This window comes from Amphiprion ocellaris, chromosome 19, assembly GCF_022539595.1.
Source record: "Amphiprion ocellaris isolate individual 3 ecotype Okinawa chromosome 19, ASM2253959v1, whole genome shotgun sequence".
In the NCBI taxonomy this organism is placed as follows: Eukaryota; Metazoa; Chordata; class Actinopteri; family Pomacentridae; genus Amphiprion; species Amphiprion ocellaris.
Window position 1 is genome coordinate 4,635,204 of NC_072784.1, and position 22,667 is coordinate 4,657,870.

At 40.6% G+C, this 22,667-nt stretch overlaps 1 protein-coding gene across 7 annotated transcripts; it reads left to right on the plus strand.

Annotated features, from left to right (window-relative positions):
- The first annotated feature begins 714 nt into the window (after positions 1-714).
- On the plus strand, positions 715-21,424 carry LOC111570610 (paralemmin-2-like). 7 transcript variants are annotated; one of them, XM_055005477.1, is made up of 6 exons: positions 715-870; positions 11,559-11,660; positions 16,566-16,644; positions 17,783-17,807; positions 18,939-19,019; positions 19,733-21,424. In XM_055005477.1, exons 5-6 carry the CDS (start codon positions 18,974-18,976, stop codon positions 20,590-20,592), a joined length of 906 nt encoding a protein of 301 aa, XP_054861452.1. In that variant the 5' UTR covers positions 715-870; positions 11,559-11,660; positions 16,566-16,644; positions 17,783-17,807; positions 18,939-18,973; the 3' UTR covers positions 20,593-21,424. The 7 variants fall into 7 exon arrangements, with proteins under 7 accessions (XP_054861452.1, XP_035805503.2, XP_035805507.2 ...); XM_035949610.2 differs by having other exon boundaries at positions 11,559-11,637; XM_055005478.1 differs by lacking the exon at positions 715-870 and adding an exon at positions 885-1,041.
- Positions 21,425-22,667: the final 1,243 nt, after the last annotated feature.

A 22,667-nucleotide genomic window follows, 5' to 3' on the forward strand; every position in this document is an offset into this window, starting at 1 on the left:
GTGATTTTAGCATTTTTTTAAAAAGACAACATGCTTTCCAAGCAGGCTGTGGGGTTCAGAGGGTTGAACCACATACACGTCTATGTAAACTAAGAAACCAGTCCTGTTTAAACAATGATTTCCAAGAAAACATTTCAACAAAACTTAGGTGAATTCTGCTTTTTACTTTCCTTGTGGTGTCGATTCTGTCATGGAACCCTTGGTATAAAAGCAAAAAAGCAAATTCCCCAAAATTTCAAACTATTATAAATTTACCGTCAAACAAAAGAAAGTTGATCCTCAATGCGTATGCCTATATCTGCATGTTATATATCCCTGTGCACTAAATATTTAATTTAGTTCAACCTAAATAAGTAATATTATAGCTTTTGTGCATACACATCTCATATAAATCTGGCCTTTACAAAGACTTATCTCTTTCTTCACCTGTCCCACAGCAGCTCCTCAGCTCAGCAAAGACTGCAGGAGGATTTGAGACGATTCTAGACAGTACTTCATTTTTCTTTCTAGCAACAGGGAGAGTGCATCAGAGCATGGAAGCATGTACTCCGAGGAGTGCTTTGAGAAAGTCTGAGTGTGCACAGGGGAGCAAGGGGAAAACAGAGAGGCAGAAATGTACTCAGCACATAGCGTGCAACAGTGAGCAACATCATATTTCACTGATCTGTTACTTGAGGAGAAGGGAGGGGTTAAATACTGGAGGCTGCACGGGGCAGCATTCAGTCTGCTGGGAAGCACGGGCCTCCCTTCTCCCTAATTAACAAGTACTTGACAGAGCCGCTCAGACAAACAAGCCAACGGAGCACACAGCAACCATCTGCAACAGCCTCGTCTGCTGGGGCTTTGATGCTGATTTGAGCCAATGATGAAGTAAGTCACACTGACATCAGGCTGCATGCAGGCCTTTGAAGGGAGCAGACACACACGATGGCTCACAATCTGTGCCGCAAGATGACAACCGCACAGAAATAAACCCATCTGACAGTAGAGGAGGACCTCAAAGGCTGAGATATAAACAGAATATGCACATGAGACGAGACAGTAAGTGGTCGTACCTGCATGAGAATGTGAAGTAATGAGATATGATGTATACGTGCAGATAAACGTATGGATGCTCACACCTGCAGGAGTGGAAACAGTCATCAGGCTGTAAAAATGTAAGGCGATGAGGAGAGGACTTTGCTAGAAGTGCAGTTATGCCTGACTTAATGAATGAGTGCATGCGAGTACGTGTTATGCATGTGTGTACATACAGTATGTGTGTGGGGGTGTCTGCCACAGGCAAGCCTCCAACTCAGAACATATTGATCTGAGTCAGCCCTCCTCCCTCAGGGCTCTCGGGTATCAGCTGAGAGGCGGCTGACAGTCTTGGCTGCCACCCAGTTTCCCCCCTACGTCTGACAAATTACATCCACTGTGGACATGATGATAAAACTCTGCCATTCCTGGTAAACACAGATTCAGTACTTGCTCCACAGCAACTGTCGTGTTGGTTTTTGTGCCAAACACAGCGCTCTCTGCCTTACGGTCAACCTAGAAGATCTGTTGCCTGTTTGACACTTTTCTGAGGTAATCTCTGGATTTTTCATTTATTTTGGGCATTTTGTTGTTCATAAAGATGGACAAACTGTCTGTAACATCAGCGTAAGGTTTCCCTGAACAGCGGTTTTGAAGTTCATTGTGGTGGCTCAAGTCATGGACGTTTTGGCAGTGCCTCGCTCATTTTAACTCCCAACTAATCCAAAAAATGTGCAAAGAGGTGGAGCGGGAGTGGAGTTGAGGTGGGCATTGCAAACCTCTGTGGGCCTTGAAAACATCCACCTGTCACTCAAAGTGGTCATGCCATTATTTATGCATATTTTTTTACAATTGAAATGGGTGAATTCTACAAAAATATTAAAAATGCTTTTTCTACCAGACTGTAAACATGTATATTTCTCCTGTAAATTTGAACATTTTAACATGGGGGTCTATGGGGACTGGGAGCCAGCCTCTAGTGGCCATCCCAGGAACTGCAAGTTTTAACATCTCCACGCTTGGTTCATTTAGCAGCACCACTTGGGCCAGCTGAAGGGTCGCTGAAGGCTAACAATATATCTGAAATGGTCGGCCACAAAAAAAGAGAAAAAACAACAAGACAAAATATTACAAAATGACAAAAGAACAATGAGCAATCTAGTATTTTACTTTAGGATCAAAACAACTTGTCATGGTCTAGAAATTATTTTAAATTTATAGTTTTACAAATTTACAGTTAGCAGTTAATGTCTTCTTTGTAATTTTTATGCATTACAAAGTCGTCTCGTGGGCCAGATTGGACCCTCTGGAGGGCCAGTTTTGGCCCGCGGGCAAACACTTACTTTTACTGAACCAGAACATGATAGAGGTCTTCTTATGATGTACATTTTTCTTACCATTTCCTGCTAATATCTGGGTTCTGATTGGATGATGTGTCGTTAATCAGAGACAGGGTGTTGTTGAGGATCATACCCACAAATGTCCAAGAAATGCTTAAGATAACCTCGTGCTGAAACACATCTGTTTCTTTCTGCTGCCATGCAACATTGAAAGTATTACATGTTTAATTGCGAGTGCTGACAACTTAATTTGCTATTTTGCGCTTATAGCTTGTTCCACTGCACTCGAGTGGCCAATACATCAATGGTCCCCGCTGACTGCCCACTGGAGTAATTAATGTGGAGTCTAGCACACAGGGTAAAGGGCGACTTTACCAAAATGCAACTGTGAAATGTTTTTAAGTCATTCAAAAAAACGTCTGCCACCATAGAGAAAACAAGGTGCTAGTGTTCGGTAGAGACGAGGGGAACTCCAGAGCAGGGTGACAGTCCTCTGTGGGTTTATCATAACATGAATCTGGTCTCACATTATGCATAGTCATTTGATTGTTACAGAAATATCAATTTTAGCCGCTGCAAGGCTGATTTGTATCAGGTTTGCATATTTGGGATTCCAGCCTGAGGAGCACTGGGTCCAGCACATTAAGGAGCTGTAGTCCTCACTGACACTCACACATTTTCCTCTTGGCTTTTCCACTCCTCTTTAAACTGACCTGGCTCAGCTGGAAACAAATCCATGCACACTTTGTCCCATACGTCAGCAGAAGTGTTGCAGAACAAAAGTCCGCTTTGGCTTTTCTGTGAACAAAACTTCTATCTGCTTCCTAAACTGTTTCTTTGTGCTTGTGCGGCTCTGACAGTTGAGATAAAAAATGACAACTGTTACAATTTTACTTTGAAAACCAGAAGCATGCAGTGCCTCATCTCTTGTGTACCAATGATGCGCAAACTGTTCACACCCACTCTTTGCCGGCACTCAGAATCTTGCTGTCACTTCTCACCAGACCTGAACAGTGAGCTGCGCGTTAAAAAGAAGTGACAGCAGTAAAAGGCCATTTTGAACCCCCGAGGAGAAGATAAGGCTGGGGAAGATAAGATGCCTCCCCTTCTGTAAGTGATACAGCCTTTGAAATCCATGTGTCTGCCTTTCCTTCTCTCTTTCTTTCTCTGCCTCTGCTGAAAAAGCCTCTCCTACCCAACTAGACAGGAGTCAGATGAGTCATGACTGGGCAGTAAAATAGCCAGAGAGACATTGTGAATTCCAAAATATCCACCATTCATTCTACTTGTCTTGCAGTTTTGAATAACCGTGAAGCATTAAGCGCTAGGAGAGACTCTTAAGTCAGCATAGTAAACAATCATTTCTCTTGATTTCCATTCTTAATGTTAACATCAAAAGCCTCCGGAGCAAAAGCACTGAGCTTGAGACCAATTTCCTACCTATCTGTGTGCCACAGCGCTTTGTGTTTTCGTTTTGCTTCATTTGCACTTTCAGCATCAGAAGCTTCAGTAAACATTTCTGCCAACAAGAAACTTCCAGATGTCTGTATACAGTCTTTTCATAAACAGAAAGATCAAAACCACTGGAAAAAGAAAATGCCTGCGTAAAGTGATCAGCTTTGTTTACTTCACAGAATGTGCTTTGTGTTGATAAATGTCCAGACTGTAACAATTAACCCTGTAAAATCAACATAATTGTGAGTTTTTTAATCACAGACAGCAATGCTTAATCTAGTGCTGATCTGTAGCTGGTGAGCTGCTTGTATGTCTCCCATATCTGTCTTTGGCCTTTTGTTTTATCAGTTAAAATACTCACACAAATCAAAATGTATAGATGTCGAATAAGTGTATGTCAGACTATAATAACGGTGTAAATATTCCTTCTATCATAGAGCAATGGCAGAGTAATAATTGGAATGGGGAAGAATTTCAGCTTATTGGCAATAAACTGGAATGACATTTGGATTTCGCACTCATCACTTATCGGTCATTGCATCTCTGGATGAGCGTCCTGTCAGTCTCAATCATGCTACTCAGACGAGAAAAGCAGATGATTCATTGGAATTCGGCCATCCTTTTTGTTGCTGGAAATGAAAAGTACCCCAGTAACTACCTAATCTTGTATTACTTTCTATGTGGATGCTGGAACTGAAATGATATACTATGGAATCTATAAATAATGCTCCAGCAGACAGATCAAGAAGTTTAGAGGCCCGGTCAATGAAAAGCCAAAACTGTACTTGATTAACCTCTTGATGCCTGAATTTCTTTAAAATTAAATAGAACTTTTTTTGTGGCTTTTTGCTTTCTAGCTGATGCTAAAATAAGTGGAGATTGTTAATTTATCTATTACACATAGAACAGATACATAATAAAATAACAGATATATAATAATTAGGTTCCACTCTGACAGGTCCTACCAGAAACCAGTGCTTGTAAAAGGTTCCGAGGTACGTATTGAATATGCACAAACCGGCATTGGGGGATGGATACGCTGTCTCAGCTGCAGTCTGAATGAAAGTGGCATGTTGCAAATTCGCGTCAATAGGCGTCAAGGGGTTAAATTTGGCTGTTTTTCCTTTCAAAAATATTTTCCTTTTGCAGTGACACATTTGAAGCACTCTCTGGAATTTCCATTTCCACTGCAGGTGCGATTTCACCATGGACCTTAAACTTGCACAGAGAGCAAAATTCTAATTCTGTGTCAAGCTGATCCAACCTTCATGTGGAGGATCATGAGAGGTGATGAAAGGTGGGTCTACAGCTACGACCCAGAGACCAAAGAGCAGCTTTCAGAGCTGCAGTCTCCAACACTGTCAAAGGCACATCAGGTCAGCAGCGACCAACAGCATGTCTGTCATTTTGTTTGGCATTCACAGGGTTATGCACCATGAATTCATCCCCCAGAGTCAGTTCCATGGACATCCTGAGGCCTCTGAGGGAGAACATTCGGTGAAAAGGACCTGAACTGTTGTCCTCCCCTGCTCAAAGTGCACTGAAAACACAAAGTTTTCTTTTGCCTGCACTAACAAAGTGGTTGCTCTCCACTTGCTCTACAACCAGATCTGCTTCTGCTGCTGAATGCAACTCAAACTTCAGGGTTTGTGTTTTGACACAGTGGAGGAGATCCAGTGCACAATGCAGATGGATTTACAGAATAGAATTTCGAGGGAGTGTCTTGGAACTTGTTGATCGTACCTTGTATTGTCCCAGTCGAATAGTCAAAACAAAATAATCCTCCTACTTCTTATCCTCAAGAAGCGGGACTTTTTTTGTTTTAGCTGTACAACGTACAATCGAGAAGTTCTGATTCTGTGCTTATCAAAATTAAATGGCGTACCTGATTTTTAACTTTGCAGTTGTCCTCACTGAAGTGATGTCTTTGTCCAAGAACAGACCACCTGTTAAAACAAACACAACAGATATAAGCTGATTTCTTGGCAATAGTCAATGTTTCTTCCTTTTCCAACTTTAATCTTGTTTCGTTAAAAAACACCCAATAATTCCTCAGAGCAGGCTGCCATTAATTGGGTCGGTCTCCTGTATTGCTCATCAAGTCATATTTTGTCACAGAAATATTGCGTCAGCCCACTGAACATGATTCAAAAAGACTTTCCGTTCTGTTCTTCTGACCGTGGGGATTTCTCCTGGGCTATAAACCTCCATGGAATTGAATCCACATCTGTTTTCCTTTCTTCATTTTTATGCTCAAAGCCTCTTCACCCTTGTACTGTTTAGTGTCCGTCCTCTCTGTCAGCGGCTCTTCAGATATCGGGTCGTCTCACTGTCTCTGTGTGTCCAGAGGAAGTGATACGTATGGTCTCAAATGATTAACATCCATCATGTAAGCCTCTTTCCACGGGGCTACCATGAGAATAATGTGTCTGTGAAACATGGGCTGCTCTGCCAGTGAAAGCATCAGCCGCCCCTTGTCACCCATTTCTCATCTCATTAACCTCCAGGCATCAAACATAAGGTATCATATTCATGTTTGCTCACTCTGAGGCAGTGTGTTTCTGTGTGTTTCGGCTGCCGTCATGAGGAGATAGCAGATCCCCGGGGCTGTCAGTGACCTTGTGCTTCTCACTGAGCTTCTTTCTCATATTCAAATAATCTCCCAGCAGCGCTCCCCTTTCATGAACAAACACAAGCCCTCATTACTCCTCCTTCACATGTCGCAAAGACGAGGTACACTTCCCACCTGTGGTCTCGCCGGATATTGTTACATGTCAAAGCCCTTATTAGACTTGATCTTTGCGTTTCCTGTGATCTCTGATGTGCTTTGTTGTTCGAATCAAATCACTTGACTTTCAGTGACAAAGTTCTGTCAGCTGTATGAAATAACGCAACTGTACGACAGTAACTCCTGCTAAAGCTCAACCTCGTGTCGCAACTTCTGTTACTCCGGCTCATGTTGCGTTCAGCTCCACTTTGACTTGTTAATTGTGACTTTAATTCCAAATACATGCACTGATTCTAAAGCAATGGGCATTAACCTGCTGCTTTACTCTTCTGGGAAAGTTTTCCAAACGATTTCTCAACCAAGTTGATATTGTACAGGGTTTTTCAAAAAAAATTTACCGATTTCATTACGCAATATTTTAATAAGGAAAAGCAATAGAAAACTCCGGCCAAGTCACAAGTATTCTACTCACAAGCAACTTTTATTTGATGTTTAAGGTCATCGAATGACATCGAATATCAACAGCGATCAACTGTATGAATGGAATTGGTAGTTTTAGTACAGCATGAACAAAAATGAACAAATAAAATTTCCTGAGATGATTAATAGGGTAGCAAAGAATCAAATCATTTCCTGCTACAACTATGGCATTGCACTGGCATTCCTGTTGTTACAACCATCCCCTGTGTAATGCTGATAATGTCATATTCCTTCCACTGGGGTCTCAGAAGCTCAGAGGTCAGCGCCATGTCTAATCCATATTATCCCCTCCTCATGTCTAAAGTTGTCATGTGGGGTCAAAAAAGAGCACACAGGGAGTTTCACTACACAGGAAAAAACTCCATTTTCAGATTAAAATGGAGATGTGAAGTGATTTCTCTCCAGATGGGCGGTGCTCTGACTCATCAGGAAGCCCTCTGGGGCCTGAAGCAGATACTTCCTTATCTCTGATGAACTAACAAACAGTCATTAATGGTAGATTATGATACATCTCAAAGGGGTAGAAGTCTGATAACTTCAAAGAGACGGTATTTTGCAGTGAGAAGCTTTGATGTAATGTGTGAGAAAAATAGGAAGTCTGTTAAAGCATTGTGAACTGAGGAGGACTGTTTTATGCAACGCTGCCTATGTCTTCATATCGATGCAGACATCTATATTTTAATGCTCTCATCAGCCTTAGTTGGAAAGATATTTTTTGTTCTTTTTTTCCCACATCTTAAAGGTAAGGTTCTGCAGGCAAAGAAACATGCTTCCAGCAGGTGGATCTAAAGTGCACTTTACTGCCCACACTGCTTTAAAAAGGTTCAGAGTGCAAGTTAAATGTGAGAGGAATGCAAGCTATATCTGTCTCCAGCTTCACACCTCCTCCCACTCCGTCTGTCTGAGCCAAGACTCGCTGAACCTGGTCTTGGCAAGGGCTTAAATATTTGATCTGTGAGTCGGGGTGTGAGCTAATCAATATCTATGTAGTATAGCACGGTCTGTTTATCACTTCTCCTCCTCTCTATTTCACTGAGTGAGTCTGCTCCTCCAGCAGTCGATAAATTTAAGAATTTGCCTCCTCATTAATATGGAAAGGCCATCTCTGAGATGAGGAACACCGGCAAAGATTGTTGCCCTTGTCACCTTTTTCTTCCAGTGAACTCTGAAAGGCCTTATGATGAAACCGGCTGCAGTGAACAGACTGTCTGTGTGGTTAAATGATTAAATGATGCACTTAAAATGATAAAGCTGCTCATAATCTATATCAGTCTTATTGTCAACCAACCAACCAGTAAAGAACTGATGCAAAGTATGGCCTGATGAAAGTCATTCATTTTCCCAAGACCTTAATTGTAGTCCACTATTTACATGCACACTGTTGCATTATAGATTATTTTAAGAGTCTACAAGAATATGTTTACATGCTTTAATCTTCCAAAACATGTTATTTTTCCTCATACATTCCTTCTGTCTTAGTTTTAGTTCTTGTCTCTTTAAAAATCCCCATCAGAAAAGTACAGTCTGCTCTGATTGGTCCGCTGGCAAGGCAAAGGTGATTGCGTGCCCTAACCCCAGGTCTACATAGCAAAGGAGTATAGGGATATATACTTTGCTATAGTTAGACTCTGGACTTCAAACAAGGCGTTCCACACAGGTAAGAGGTTTTCTGTGGGAGACGATGACTCGCTTTGGCGTGAGCTTTGGGTTTTGCAAGTTTGAAGACCTTTTAAATGTTAAAAAAAAAAAAAAAGCAGCTATAGAATAAACTAAGTGAAAGCAAACCCCCAAAAAGCATCATATGGGTTCTTTAATTTCCTTTCTAGCTCTCATTCATGTCCTGCTACTAAGCGTGTATGAATCTACAACTAAAAACAGCACTATAGTTACCGAACTGTGTGTGCTGCTGCTTGTAGGAAATGATTGAGCTTATTTTATAATCAGTAAACTGTACTTTCTGGCCCATTTTAAACATTTACTTTACATTTTGTTATCTTAACACCATGGAGAAATTGTGCTTGGGCTTAATAGCTCCATATAGAAATCAGAAAATGCTATATTGTGAGACAAAATAACTCAATGGTCTTTTCAACAGATTTCTAGACAGTAAGAATAAAGCCTCAATCATACATCTACAGATGTATACATACGGCAAAATGTGGTGTGAGTATGCAGACATGTTCCAGATAGGTGCAGTAGAAATACAATTAAATGTCGTAATAGCAAGAAAAGCTCCATCATTTCTTATTGTCAAAAAGTACAAATGAATAAAGTGATTAAAAAACACCCCTGCACACTTTTTGACTGCTGAATGAGAAAATGACCAACAATGTACTATAAAGCTGACAAATTAACTGATTTCAAATCAAAATTGTGACTTGAAACAATACAATTTGCAAATTACAAGGCTACAATTTTCAAGATTTGTTAAGCAGTGCCTCTGGACCAGGGTTTAAACTGTTGTGTCAACGGTCTAACGAACTCACGGCATCCTCCCTGTGTGACAGTCACGCTTTTGACGGAGTCTCGTGGTAATATTCCATCACATGATTACATCTGTCACACAGTGAATATTGAACTGAGACAGGACTTTAAAAACGGTAACGCAAATCAAATTGCATTTACAAATTTTCCCCAAAGTGTTCAGTTCTCATGCACAGGACAGTTCATAGGGACATTACAGTACAGCAAACAAGCTTCTCAGATGTCAACAAAATGCTTGAAATGCTACTGAAGGTTATTTGTTTTATGCTGTATAAATGCAGCTGCTTGTGTAGCATTGTAGACGTGACAAAGACATTCAAGGTGTATTATGTCTTGCAGGTGCGATATGTAGTGTTCCATTTATCTTAATGTTAGATGCATCTGTGAGATACAGCAAGAAGAATTGCTTTGAGTTCAATTTTACTTATATAGTGTCAATTCCCAACATAAATCATCTCAGGGGACTTTGATAGTACAATATGTTATGGAGAGACCCAGTGATTCACTTTGAGAAGTTTCACTTTTAGTCCTTTGAAGTTTGCTATAGCGGGGTGTTTATTGGTATTCCGGCATACGGTGGGCTCCCCAACTAGCTTCTTGTAACCAGCTCCGACGTAACAACAAAACGTCGTAGGTCGTAAACTGAGGACCCCCTGTAGTTGCATTTCTTCCATATGTTTTCTTTAAACTGTCTCCTTGAGGCAACCCGATAGCTAACTGCTTAGGGTCCATACTACATTTGGCGTAACTGCAGAAGCGAATCCTGGTTTGATTCCTGGCTGGTCAGAACCCGACTGAATGTCATAAAGGCAAATGCCAAAAAAATTATCTTTAAAGGAACATGTTTACCTAACTTTCAGTTTAATTCAAAGCATGCATGAGGCAGAGAAGTAAGGCTCCAAGCCAATATGGTGAGAGTTTTTCTTTCGCTCTTTACTTTTACCCTTTTACTGTCCACTTCGGTCTGCCTTAAACCAACTGAACTTTCAACTCACGTCAAAACAATCTTGCCGCACCAACACTGTCTTATGTCACTTCAGTGGAATGGTCTCACTTGATCTGCACTGCCTGAAGTGAGCGTGCAAAGAACATTCCCCAGTTAACTTTCTGGCCAATAATCAGTGGTCTGTGAAATGAAGGGTTTGAGGGCCTGAGTGCTTGACCTCCCTCCAACGTAAAATCAGCCCAAACACAAGTGACCCACTTCACCGGAGACAGAGAAAGCTGGGAGTGGACCTAAGCAGGTTCAGAGCTTACATTAAGTTTGGATACAGCGTCCACATGCATTCTGCGTGCTGTGTCACTGAACTATTTCTTTCGGCATCCCTGCATTCTGCTCAGCTGTATCGCCACACTTTAATCTGTCGGTCACGTCTCCTAAAAATATCTGCCCTCGCTCTCTCTCTCTCTGGCTTTCTCAGCAGTCCTATTTTCACACAGAAGAAGTCCTTGTCTTTGGGGATCATGACAGCAAAGGGGTGTTACCAAAGAATGATATTAAAAAGCGGGTGTAACCAGAGGCCATATGTACAGTGTTCTCGGATCAAGTTCTCTCCAGTGTTAGTAGAAGAAATAACAGCAGCTGGTGTTGCTTCAGTTCACAGAAGCCTGCTTTTTTTGGATTTATTCAAGTTTCAAGGCATTTTGCTGTTAAGAAGTAACTAACAAGAAGACTATGTGAGGGGTAAGTCATCAATCCTCACTTTATAGCAACATGTTTGTATAGTTGGAGCAGAAAATCTACTGCTTTATTTACATTTTCTGTTACAGCTACAGCAGGAAGTTGGGACTGAGTACAAATTCTCTGCTGAACCAAAAGCCCTGAAGCTTACCAAAGCATCTGAAACACTAGGAAACACAGAAGTTTTACATCTTGCTGTATCATCTGTTTCAAATCCTAGCTCTCTAATCTGATTTCAGAGTTTTCCCACTGATTACGCATCAGCTGCATTACTATTAGCCTTCTCTTCCCATGATGGGAAGACAGAGAAGCTCTAAAAGTTTGCTTTCAAACTTTTCTCTTTGAAAGACTTAACTGTTCCTCTTGTCACCAGGAGAGGCATCGGCAGCAGTAAGGCGAGGAGAAGCTGAGGAGAGAGTGTGGAGGAAGGGAGGAAGACAGCCCAGAAACAGGTCTGCATCTATCTCACCTACAGGTTAGAGAGGATCAGATAATAATACAAGAGTCTTCATCTGCCTGTCTGCCACAGGTTTTGCTGAAAAGGGCTATGTACAGGAAACAGACTTTATATGAAAGATCAACATATCTTCTGAGTCTGAAAAGTGAAGCCAATGCAGAATTGAGTAAAACTTGCATTCTTTCAAACACCCAGCAGGGGGTGACTCTTCTAATTGGAAAAAAAGAGTCTGATTGTAGAGAAGTCTATGAGAAAATTACCCTTCCTCTTACTTTTCTTGTTACTTCAGTGAACATTTCCCAACAAAAACACTAGTTTCAAGTTTCCTTTAATGCATCAAGATGTAAATTTAGTAAATTATGGTCCCATTTAGAGTAGAAAAGATAATAAAGTATAACACATCTGTATTATTATTGTGGCGACTGTGGGATTTACAGGTCTCTACTGCACTGTAATGTCCTAAAACTCTCACTCAGATCCACCACTTGCTTATTAGGTTGTGTTTCAAAAGGCCAAGAGAGCAACGACTAAATTCTAAACTCGAGGTTTTAAAGTGGTAGTCGATAATATAATGGGTAATGTGATAATAGCTATGAATATCTTTTATATATACACTACCGTTCAAAAGTTTGGGGTAATTTAGAAATGTCCTTATTTTTGAAAGAGAAGCAGCTTTTTCAAGAAGATAACATTAAACTGATCAGAAATCCAGTCCAGACATTGTTAATGTGGTAAATGAGTATTCTAGCTGGAAACACCTGATTTTTAATGGAATATCTACTTAGGCATACAGAGGAACATTTCCTGTGTTCTAATGCTACATTGTGTTAGCTAATGGTGTTGAAAGGCTAACTGATGATTAGAAAACCCTCGTGCAGTTATGTTAGCACATGAATAAAAGTGTGAGTTTTCATGAACTTGTCTGGGTGACCCCAAACCTTTGAACAGTAGTGTGTGTGTGTGTATATATATATATATATATATATATATATATATATATATATATATATATATATATATATATATATATATATATATATATATATATATATATATATATATATATATATATATATTTTTTTTTTTTTTTTTTTTTTTTTTTTTTTTTTTTTAAATTTTTAAACAGGAAATCATTTGGAAAGCATCTCAAAGTCAACCTGAAACATGATATGTCTTTAAATGAGCAAAACACAAAGCATGCAATAAACAAAATGAAAGATACTCTTGACTTATCGTATAATTGCTTTATTCTCCAGTTTTTTTAACAGACATCCCAATAATATCTAAAAGTTCTGTTGCCCATGATAATTGTGTAGTGAAAATCATTATTGTGGCAGCCCTAGATGCTAACAAAATGCACTGCAACAGCAAACCAGTTGAAGCTAATTTACATGTGATATCTAACTGAAAGTATCTGGATAAAGAACAGCTTTGGGAAATGTGCATTTTTCTACAACTGCAAAACCTGGTCAAAACCACTATATCTGCATGGATAGATAAATACATCAAAATGTTCAGCTTTACAGCCTGCTACAGAAATTTTCTTCGTCTTTATAGCTATATAAATTCAACTGTACAGGAATGATTTTTTGTATAACTCACCCCTTTAAGCAGTACTAAGACTTGAAGTTATGTATAATTAAGGGAATGGCTGCTCTGATTGACAGGTTGCTGCCGTCACAGAACATTTCATCGCCCAGAGACATCTGCATGGGCCACCTCTGCTCACCTCTCGTTTTTACATTAGCTGAGAGTTAGGGGGAGTCAGGCACTTGTCAAGACAGCAGTGACTGCCGACTGAGCTTCAAAACTGCTCTTCAGGAAATATACTCGTGGCGTGACAGAGGGTTTGTTCATCTTTACATACAGTCGATGACAGCTACCTCTAGTGGTTAGTGAGAGAAGTGTTACTTTAGTTGTGATCTGGGTGAATTGTCCCTTTAGATAGTAATGATAATTTATCTAACTAGCTGACAGTACAATAGATTTTTTACTACTACTTGTTGGCATACTATTTATTTATTTAATGATTAAAGAGATCCGTAGCTTCCATAAAGACATGAGAAAGACATCTATCTTCTCATCTCACTCTTTGCAAAAAGGCATATTTCCCAAAATGTGGACTTATTCCTTTAGTACTGAAGTTTTTTTTGTAAATGCAGTGCAAATTGAAGCAGGGATCCACAGCTATTCTTTTCCTCATTTTTCCCTTTTTCCAGCTGCTTCATGTTAGAAATTGACCACTGGTGTGTCCCACCCTCACGTCATGTCATCCCTTGTGCCTGCCAAGCTGAGCTGCTTTCTAGATGACATCGAGTTCAAAAGTTCTGGGTGGGGTCACTTGGTTTTTAGTGTTTACTGTGGCTCTGATTTACTCCCAGCAACACACAGGCAAGGTGTTTTCAGTTACATGTTATATTTGATGTGCAGAAAAGAGATTCCTTGTTACTATGTCAACCTGACCTGCAGGAGGAAATTAATTTAATGGTTGCTCTGAAAATAATAAAGCAATGTTAACCGAGGGAAGATGCAGGAGGGGGAGTGTTGAAGTCGAAACAGGACATTATGTTAGTAGTGGATGGGGATTCTGTTCACTGAGTCACCATGCATACCATTAACTACTTCACTGTTCCCTGCAGGATATGCGCTTTTGAATACAAACAACACATAAAAACCTGCATTATCCATGCCGCCAGTAGCCCCGTGCTGCATCACTGACACTGTAACAGCCTCCCACACAAACAGCGTGCAACACATCTCTGCATTCTCCAACCACCCGCCGCCTCAGGCGTGTGCACTGCTAGCGGCAGGGGCACAGCATCTCCACTGCAGCTAAATGACTTTAGCCTCAAGATACAACAACGCCTCCCTTCATCTTTTTGGCAGCTACATGTGAGGCAGAATTTGTCTGTTTTTTCCTATTTTCAACCAAATGAGACCACGGTATTGTCTGATTTAACTACACATTAGTTTTTTCCTGGACTCACCCACCAGACACACTTGGCGCAGTGTTTCGACTCTCTCCATGGAGAGTTAAACCAATCTGTCCTACAAAGAAGGCAACACTGACAGATTCTGCTTAGACGTGTTGTTTGTTCATAATTCAGCTTTGTTAATCTTTGTGTGATGTTGGGAAGATCAACACTACTCTCATGTCTGTGCAGTCAGTTTAAAATCATACAGTCAGCAGCAAAAAGCGATTGAATTCTACCTACCAGCATCTCTAAAGTGTATGAGTACACAGGTTTTTTTTTTTTGCAGTGTTGTGTTTTGGACCCATTGGCTATGAATAAAAGTTGGATGTAGCCAACCGAACCGGCACAGTGGTGATTCAGGGCCAGTCAGAAGTACCTACCCCTGAGGGTTCGCTTTTTTGTCTCCTAACCCTTGTGGTCGGAACGCACTCAGAGTTGACTGCCCTAAAATGCCCCAAAAGCTCCTGTAGTCGAAAACAAACTTATTTTCTTCTAAATGACACCATAATTTACTAAATGAATATCATTTTGTATTGAAACTGACTTGAAACTAGCAATTCAGACCATAAACTCATGAACAAAATCTGAGGTAACAAATGAGGTAAAAATTAGGCTCATTTTCTCATATACAGGGGGTCCTCAACATACGTCAGGGTTCCGTTCCTATGGTGTGACGAAAGTTGATTTTCGCCGCAAGTCGGAACTCCGGTGAAAATGTAAACAAAGCCGTTACTGCATCACGATATTAATCAGTTTACATATTTGTACAACTACAGTAACTAAAACAGCTCACACTGAAACACAACTCGGTAGGAAAATACTGGCGAAAATGTAAACTGTAAGTCTGACTTAGGCTTAGGAGCCATAATGAAGTTAGCGAATGTAGCATAATCCAATGTGGCGGCAAATATAAACAAAGTCGTCTTTTAGTGCCACTGTACAATATTCATCTGCCCCAACTCATTCCACTGAACTAGTTCCAACATAACGACGAAACGGCATACGTTAAACCGAGGACTGGCCCGTAATTGGTTCTGATGTAATGGCAAAACGACATAAGTCGAGGACGTTGTAAACCGAGGACCTCCTGTTCTTCACATACTTGCCCCATGCAGGCTGTATAAAGAATATAAGTTTTCCAGGTTGGCTTCACTTTTCAGACCCAGAGGCTATGCCCATCTTTCATGTGTCATTTAATGCTGGACTACAACATACCCACATTAAGCTAAACAAGCCAGCTGCTAGTGGTAGCTTAATATTTGCTTCAGAGGCATGAAAATTGTATCAAAGTTCATATCTAACTCTTGGCAAAAGAGCAGGAATTTCCCCAAATGTCAAACTGCTAAAGTAACCTTCGACAAATAGAGAGGAGCTACTCTGGTGTTAAAGCTAGAAGAGCTCGTTTTAGGCTGAAAGTGTTTCAAAATAGGTGTTGTCAGGTTTCAGGCCATAGCTTGGCACGGGTGACAGATCGTATCGAGCAAGCTGTCTGGGTCTCAGGGCTGTGGCGCTGAGCTGTGACACCTTTTCACTGTCACTCTCAGACAATAGCAGCAGCCTGCTGGCCTTACTCATCCTCAGAAAGATCCAGAATGGCAGCAATTTAATCTATAGTCTGCTGGCATAGAAACCAACAAATATGCACGGAAAAACACATCCATTTCTAAAGATGTGAATAATCTCCCTGAAGCTGAGATACAGTATTTTTGTCATAGATACACTTCTATTAACCATGATGAGGTCAAACAGAAGGCAGCCATGTGACAGCTGATGTAATGGATTATAGCCTAGGTCTAGGACATGAACACACACAGCTCACGTCTCTTTTTTTTCCTGGTCCACTGCTCTGAATCATTTATGTTATGAGCTCTAATGTGCTTCTTTTTTTGTGTTGATGCATATGATGTCTGTTGCAACGTGTGCATGGGTGTGTGTGTGTGTGTGTCAGGAACAAACCAAAAGTCAAAAGACGCCAAAGGACGAAACAGAGGAGACAGCTGTCGCCAGAAAAGAGGTCTTTCAAGAAGGTAACACAGCCTCCATCAATTGTACCGCTACAGCCAGAACACACAGACAGGCAGATGTTTCTAGAGTACAGTATGAACGAAAATGAAAAAAAGAACAACCTTGAACATATAGCAACTTGTGAATGAATTCGTCTTTTATCAAGTTGGTAATGCCCAATTTTTCGCAAGTTTAGATCAACAAACCATATTCATAACATAATTTTTAATAATCTACTGTCATTCAGCCAGTAGTAGGATCACAATCATGGATCACTAGCAGGCAGCTGACAGTGTTCACTTGTTGTCATAATTTTTCTTGAGAGGTTAGTGTCCTTAAATAGCTGTCAATCTGTTTTACTGATTTACTGTTTATTGTTTATTCGCAGATCATGTATCTATTTTATATACCTTTTTAAATTTTGTATGGTTGCTACCTTCGCCAGGTCTCCCTTGTAAAAGAGATATCTAATCTCAATGGTACTTCCTGGTTCAATAAAGGTAAATAAAATAAACAGTTACAGTGACACCGTGCCGCTATCTCACAATGGCACCGAAATTTTAACAAATCCATGGATCCAGACAAACAAACGTACGCGGATTGTCACATAACTCTGCCGCGTTCCTTGGCGGAGTAATTAAATCACACAAATTTAAATCCAACAAGATCTTTAGGCCAAATTCAGTGAAAAATGATAACATGATGCTTATTTTGATGATTATTATACACTTAGAAAGTGTACTTTACAGTCAACTTGTATTCATCATTTAATGTATTTACATTAGCCTATATATCAGGTATGTATAAACACATTTTCTTCTTATAATAAGCAAAAGCATTACACTATGTGAACTCTAACCTCCACCAAATGTTCCACATTGTTGCACAGCCCACATTTAGCTCCGTCTCACGCCGGCAACCGGCAGCAGGCCTGAAGTGGTTGCTGGGCAAAATAATCTCAGCGTCTCTTAAGATGATGAGACTAAGCTTGGTTCAACACTTCTCTGATGATGTCTGTGAAATATTTATGGCAGGGCACGAACTGCGGAGGGCTCAGGGAAAGGAGGGGGGAGGCATGAGTTTAAATTTGCAGACTCAGTGTCTGCTTTAAGTGTCTGACCATGGAGAGCACTTTAAATTGTCTCTTTTCTTTACCCACAGGCTGCCACTGACAAGGACGTACAAGGTAAGGAGTCAGCTGCACTGTAGCCGTCATTAGCTCACCATCAGCTCCCATCTCCACTTTGTCACTCTCATCACTATCCCTGCCTTGAATCTATTCTTTCTTGGCAGATGATAATTTACCATAACTCAGTCTTTGCCTGAAGAAGAAGAATTTAAATCAGTGTGACAGAATGGAGTCATGGCTGAGAAGCAGATCTACTCTGTAACAACATTACTTACGTTCCTCCTGCATGTGACACGTTCTGCTGTCCAACAACACCATTATCACAAAGATTTATCCCAACTCCTTTTAGCCGATCTTCACTTTGCGGATAAAGTTACAGAAATGTTGGGATGGAAATAAGAGCGAAAAGGGTGTGAGAGTCTAAGCAGACAGCCAGCTCTAATATAAGACAGTAGACATCTGATAGATTGCTAACTTCAGTGTGTGCAGTGCATCATCGTGGGATATTCCAGGAAATAGAGAGGAGCTAACTCCAGATTTTCTTTACTGTAGATTCAGTTCTAAGAATGGCAAGGTTTTGAACTGTTCTTTCACCTTGAGCTACATTCCCAACCACTCATTCATTCATATCACATTCAAAGCATCAGAAGAGTGGGTTTGCTTTTGATTCGTGAATGGAAAAAACATAAAACTCAAACAACTACTTCTTTGATTCGATTTCCCACCAAGCACCCTGTACAAGCTCTTTGTCTACAGAGACACCTAGAGGCTATTAGCAGTCAGAGCAGTGTGATGATTTTGTAAACATATCTTCAACCACATTGTCAGTGAGGTAAATGGGTCATTTTCCACTGCAGGGCTATTTTAAGGACAACCAGAACAACTGTGCACATTCCAAATCATAAAAAAAAATGGTCAATTAGGGGGCAGTTCTTGTAAAAACTGCTGCCATTGCTATAATTAGCAGACCACCCATCAACAGAACTCTAACAAACAGCTTTGCAAGACACTCCTCCCCCAGCCTGTTAACTGCTGCTGATCAAATAGAACTTCAATTAGTAATGTGACAGACTCAACACTAGCAGGCCCACACATATGTCAAAATAAAAGAACTTGCATTTTAGTTTACTAATTGTAGTTCACACTGAGAAAAAAACAACTAATCCTTATATTCTCATTTCTCTTTAGTGAACAAAGAAACTGTGGATCACCACTCGTTATAAATGGCACAAAGGATGTTTCATGAAAGTGGGGAAGATGGCCGATCAGGTGAGGCACAAGCATGGACTTTGTTGTGGTCAGTCATAAATTTGCAGAAGGTCAGAATTTAGCGTTTTGTGTGTTTCGTCTGTAGCATGTACTGAAACATTCGGTCCCCTTGGTCTCACTTGGATCAAAATGTTTACAGCTGAAAATGAGAATTCTACATGTTGATAAAACAGAAATTTATGCAAGAGTCTACCCTCAGTTATTTGTTTTAGTCTGTCTGCTCTTCTGCTGCAAATGATGCCCCCTTTATTTTAATGCTGCTCTGTCCAAGTTCAGCCCAGAGGGTACAATTTAACGATGGGAATGCAGTGAATGGCCTGAGAACAATGTTATATTTAGCCCACTTGTTATTTCTGTTTGTTAATTTTTTATGCCCACTGGAGGGCTGTGTGGAGAAAAAAAAAGTGTGCTGCATTTTTTGCATTTTTCACTGTGCCCCTATAATTTCTGTTGTGTCGGCTCATATTAGTTACATAAGGATCTCTTTCTGACCTGGCCTTAACCTTTGTACCTCTCACCTCCTAATTACCTCCAGGCCCATGACACATTTAAGGGCAAGTTTCATTAGACAAAAATAAGAACCTCATCTGGCCAGAAATGGCTTAAATTGTGGAGAATTTAATTATACATATCTTTAATGTGGCCCTGAGAGATGTATCGCCTCTAGCATTTTATCTTATTAACTTAAACTCAACTTTCTTTGTCTCTTGCAGTTCTGGGAATGTTGGCAGTGCAGGTAGAGCGAGACCCCAAGACAGGTGCCACTGTCGTCAGGTCAGTGTCCCCTGTGTCTGCACCGGCTGGCGTTCCAAAGGCCATTACCGTCTTCGATGACGGCAGGAAAAGCATCCACGCTATCGGCGGGCCGGCAGGTCAACCCTCGCCCGAAGAGCTCGGTCAGATCTTGAACGTCATCGATGGCGTTGGAATGAAAGTGCTACTAGAGGAGGTCACGGTCGTGCCAAACGCAGAAGAGATCAGGTCAGACGCTGTAGAAGACAACAGCGATGCAGAGGAAAAAGCCCCGTCTTTCGCTGACATGTCAGAGGAGGACGACGGGGATAACGAGCAGTCAGACAGCTCCATAAGCGACCACGAGGAAGCTGAGCTGACGATAGAGAAGTGCACCCTAGAGGAGGGAAACACAGATGAGGAAACCTTGATGGTGGTTCAAACCAATGCAGAAAGAGTAGATCACATAGAAGATGAAAGGCTGGAGAAAGGCCCGGTCACACTCATGTTCCTGGGATACACCGATGCTACAACTGGCCAAGAGGACCAGGAAGGCGAGATCACTGTGGAACGAGTAATCATCACTGAGGACGGAGAGGAACATGTCATTGGACCTGAAACGTCTGCTCCACTTCAATCACCATTAGACCAGGTAGAAGAGCAAGATGCCGGGAAGGAAGATGAAGTGCTTCAAGACATTCCACTCGATGAAAATGGAGCTGGAGTTAAAGTCCAGGCAGAGGAGGGTGATGCCAAGCTGGATATTTCACCTTCTCCTAGTAAGACAGAGGGAGACGATACACCCAAACGCAAGACCTGTCAGTGTTGTTCTGTCATGTAAGGAAGTAACAAAAGAAAGACACTCGCAGCTTTAATTGCAGCACTTGTTATATTTGTACACCAGTGTCTTCTATTAGATTATATTGCTGCCTTTATGAGTGTTTTAGAGCATACTACTGCCACCTGCTGAGGTCTTACAGTGGGGATGAGCTCCCACCACTTCACTCAACCAAAGAAACAGACATTTCCTCTGTTGTGGGTCTTTCACAGCAGCTGGAACTGACAGCAGCTCTGACAGACTATGAAAAGCCACTACTTCCCCCTGGTGGACGAAGAGGAGAATTTCAACACACACCTCTGCAGGCATCTCAAATGACTCCTCTGGTTTTCTGCCTTGAGACTGCAAGTTTAGCAGTGGGAACGCAAAAGCAAAAAGACAAATAGCAACAAAAAAAAAAAAAAAAAAACAGCTTACATGTCAGCTTTCAGCACAAATAATTTAACAGTTATGATGGGATTCATCTTTATGTTCATTTGAAAGTTTACACTTGCTGCACTTACAATTGAGGACAACAATGTTTTAAAGAGCAGCGGGGTCTTAATTTACTGAGGAGGAGTCTGTCTACAATTTAACCTAAACTTTTCCTGTCGAGTTTCTTAACCCTGGCTTAGTTATATTATAGTGTCAAAATTCTTAAACTAATAGACATTTTTGGAAATACCCTTATTTGCTTTCTTGTATTTGTTTTCTTCAGAGTTACATAACAACATTGATATAAGGCTGGGCAACATAGCTAAAAACAATACATATAAAATGTTTTATTTCTGTCAAATATTGAGAATTATTGAGAAATTTAATGGGCTATTTTTAATAAAGATGAGAAAAAGCTGTTTTTATGTGCTTTCATGGCGGTTTATTCCAATGCATTGAAGAGAAACTATCAGATACAATACTGAAATTAATTATTGTCATATATGAAGTGTTTATCACTGGTATATTTTATTGTCTGATCTTATAGGCCTGTGTTGATACCACTCAAATATCTGAGCACTTAACATGAAGCTACAGCCAGCAGCTGGCTAGGTTGGACTTAGCTTGGTACATAAATCTCTTGTGACACTACAACATAAAAATTTCATCCCTTGGTTTTTGTACTGATTAAATAAACAAGATGTTGCACACACCAGCTGGCAGATGCTTTTTTTTTTAAACCTCCTGACAGAGGCAGGCTAGCTGTTTCACCCTGTTTACACTTTTTGTGTTAACTGTCTGCTGGTGTGAGCTTAATACTTCACATGTAGATAAGGAGGCTGCATTGATTGTATCATGTAATGTGTGGCAAGATAGTGAATAACAGTCCTCCTTGTCAAACAATACTCTTGACCGCTTTAGATACATACTGTACATGAAAATAACACTTGTTGCATTGTGGGAAACAGTTCAAAAACCCATTAAAGGGCCTAGGTGTAGAATTTAGTGACATCTAGTGGTGAGTTACAGATTGCAATAAGGTGAATATGCCTCCCTTTCTAGATGTATAGGAAAACCCATTGTGACTGTCACTTAGATGTAAAAACTAGAAAGCTCCTCACTAGAGCGAGAGTTAATTTGTCTATTCTGGGCTACTGTATTAATTAGAAAGCACTGTAGACATCAAGGCCTCATTCTAAGTGAAGGAAAACACAATGTTTTGTAGTTACAGGTTTATATATAGATCATACATTAACAAAAACATGTTTAAAACTAGAAAAGTACTCAGAGAGCACAGTACTCTGCCAAGGCTGTTCATTCCCCCATATGGCATTGTCAGAAATGCAGCATTTGTTTATTAGTTATTGATGATCAGAAATCACGGCACCATAGAATGTGGCCATTTAATATAGATGTACCCACAAACAACATGACCGTACGCTGAGCACAGGTGTGTGTTATGCATGTGTACGTTATGTACGGATACCGAATCGCGTGACCTAAATTTGTAGCGGGCGGCGGGAATTGATGGGAGTCAGAAACACCCTCACGATGTAATTAATTGTTCCTTGTATCATTACAGATAAGTCCCGATAAGTCTGAAGCGGTCGATTTGTAGCAGGATCACAATCATGTGATCGTCAGCAGGCAGCTGACGTAGTGTT

Bases quoted from the DNA above. Each gene is read 5' to 3' on its own strand.
- LOC111570610 (XM_055005477.1), top strand. From the start codon at position 18,974: ATGGCACAAAGGATGTTTCATGAAAGTGGGGAAGATGGCCGATCAG. The intron at 19,020-19,732 runs GTGAGGCACAAG...TGTCTCTTGCAG, and splicing joins TGGGGAAGATGGCCGATCAG to TTCTGGGAATGTTGGCAGTG.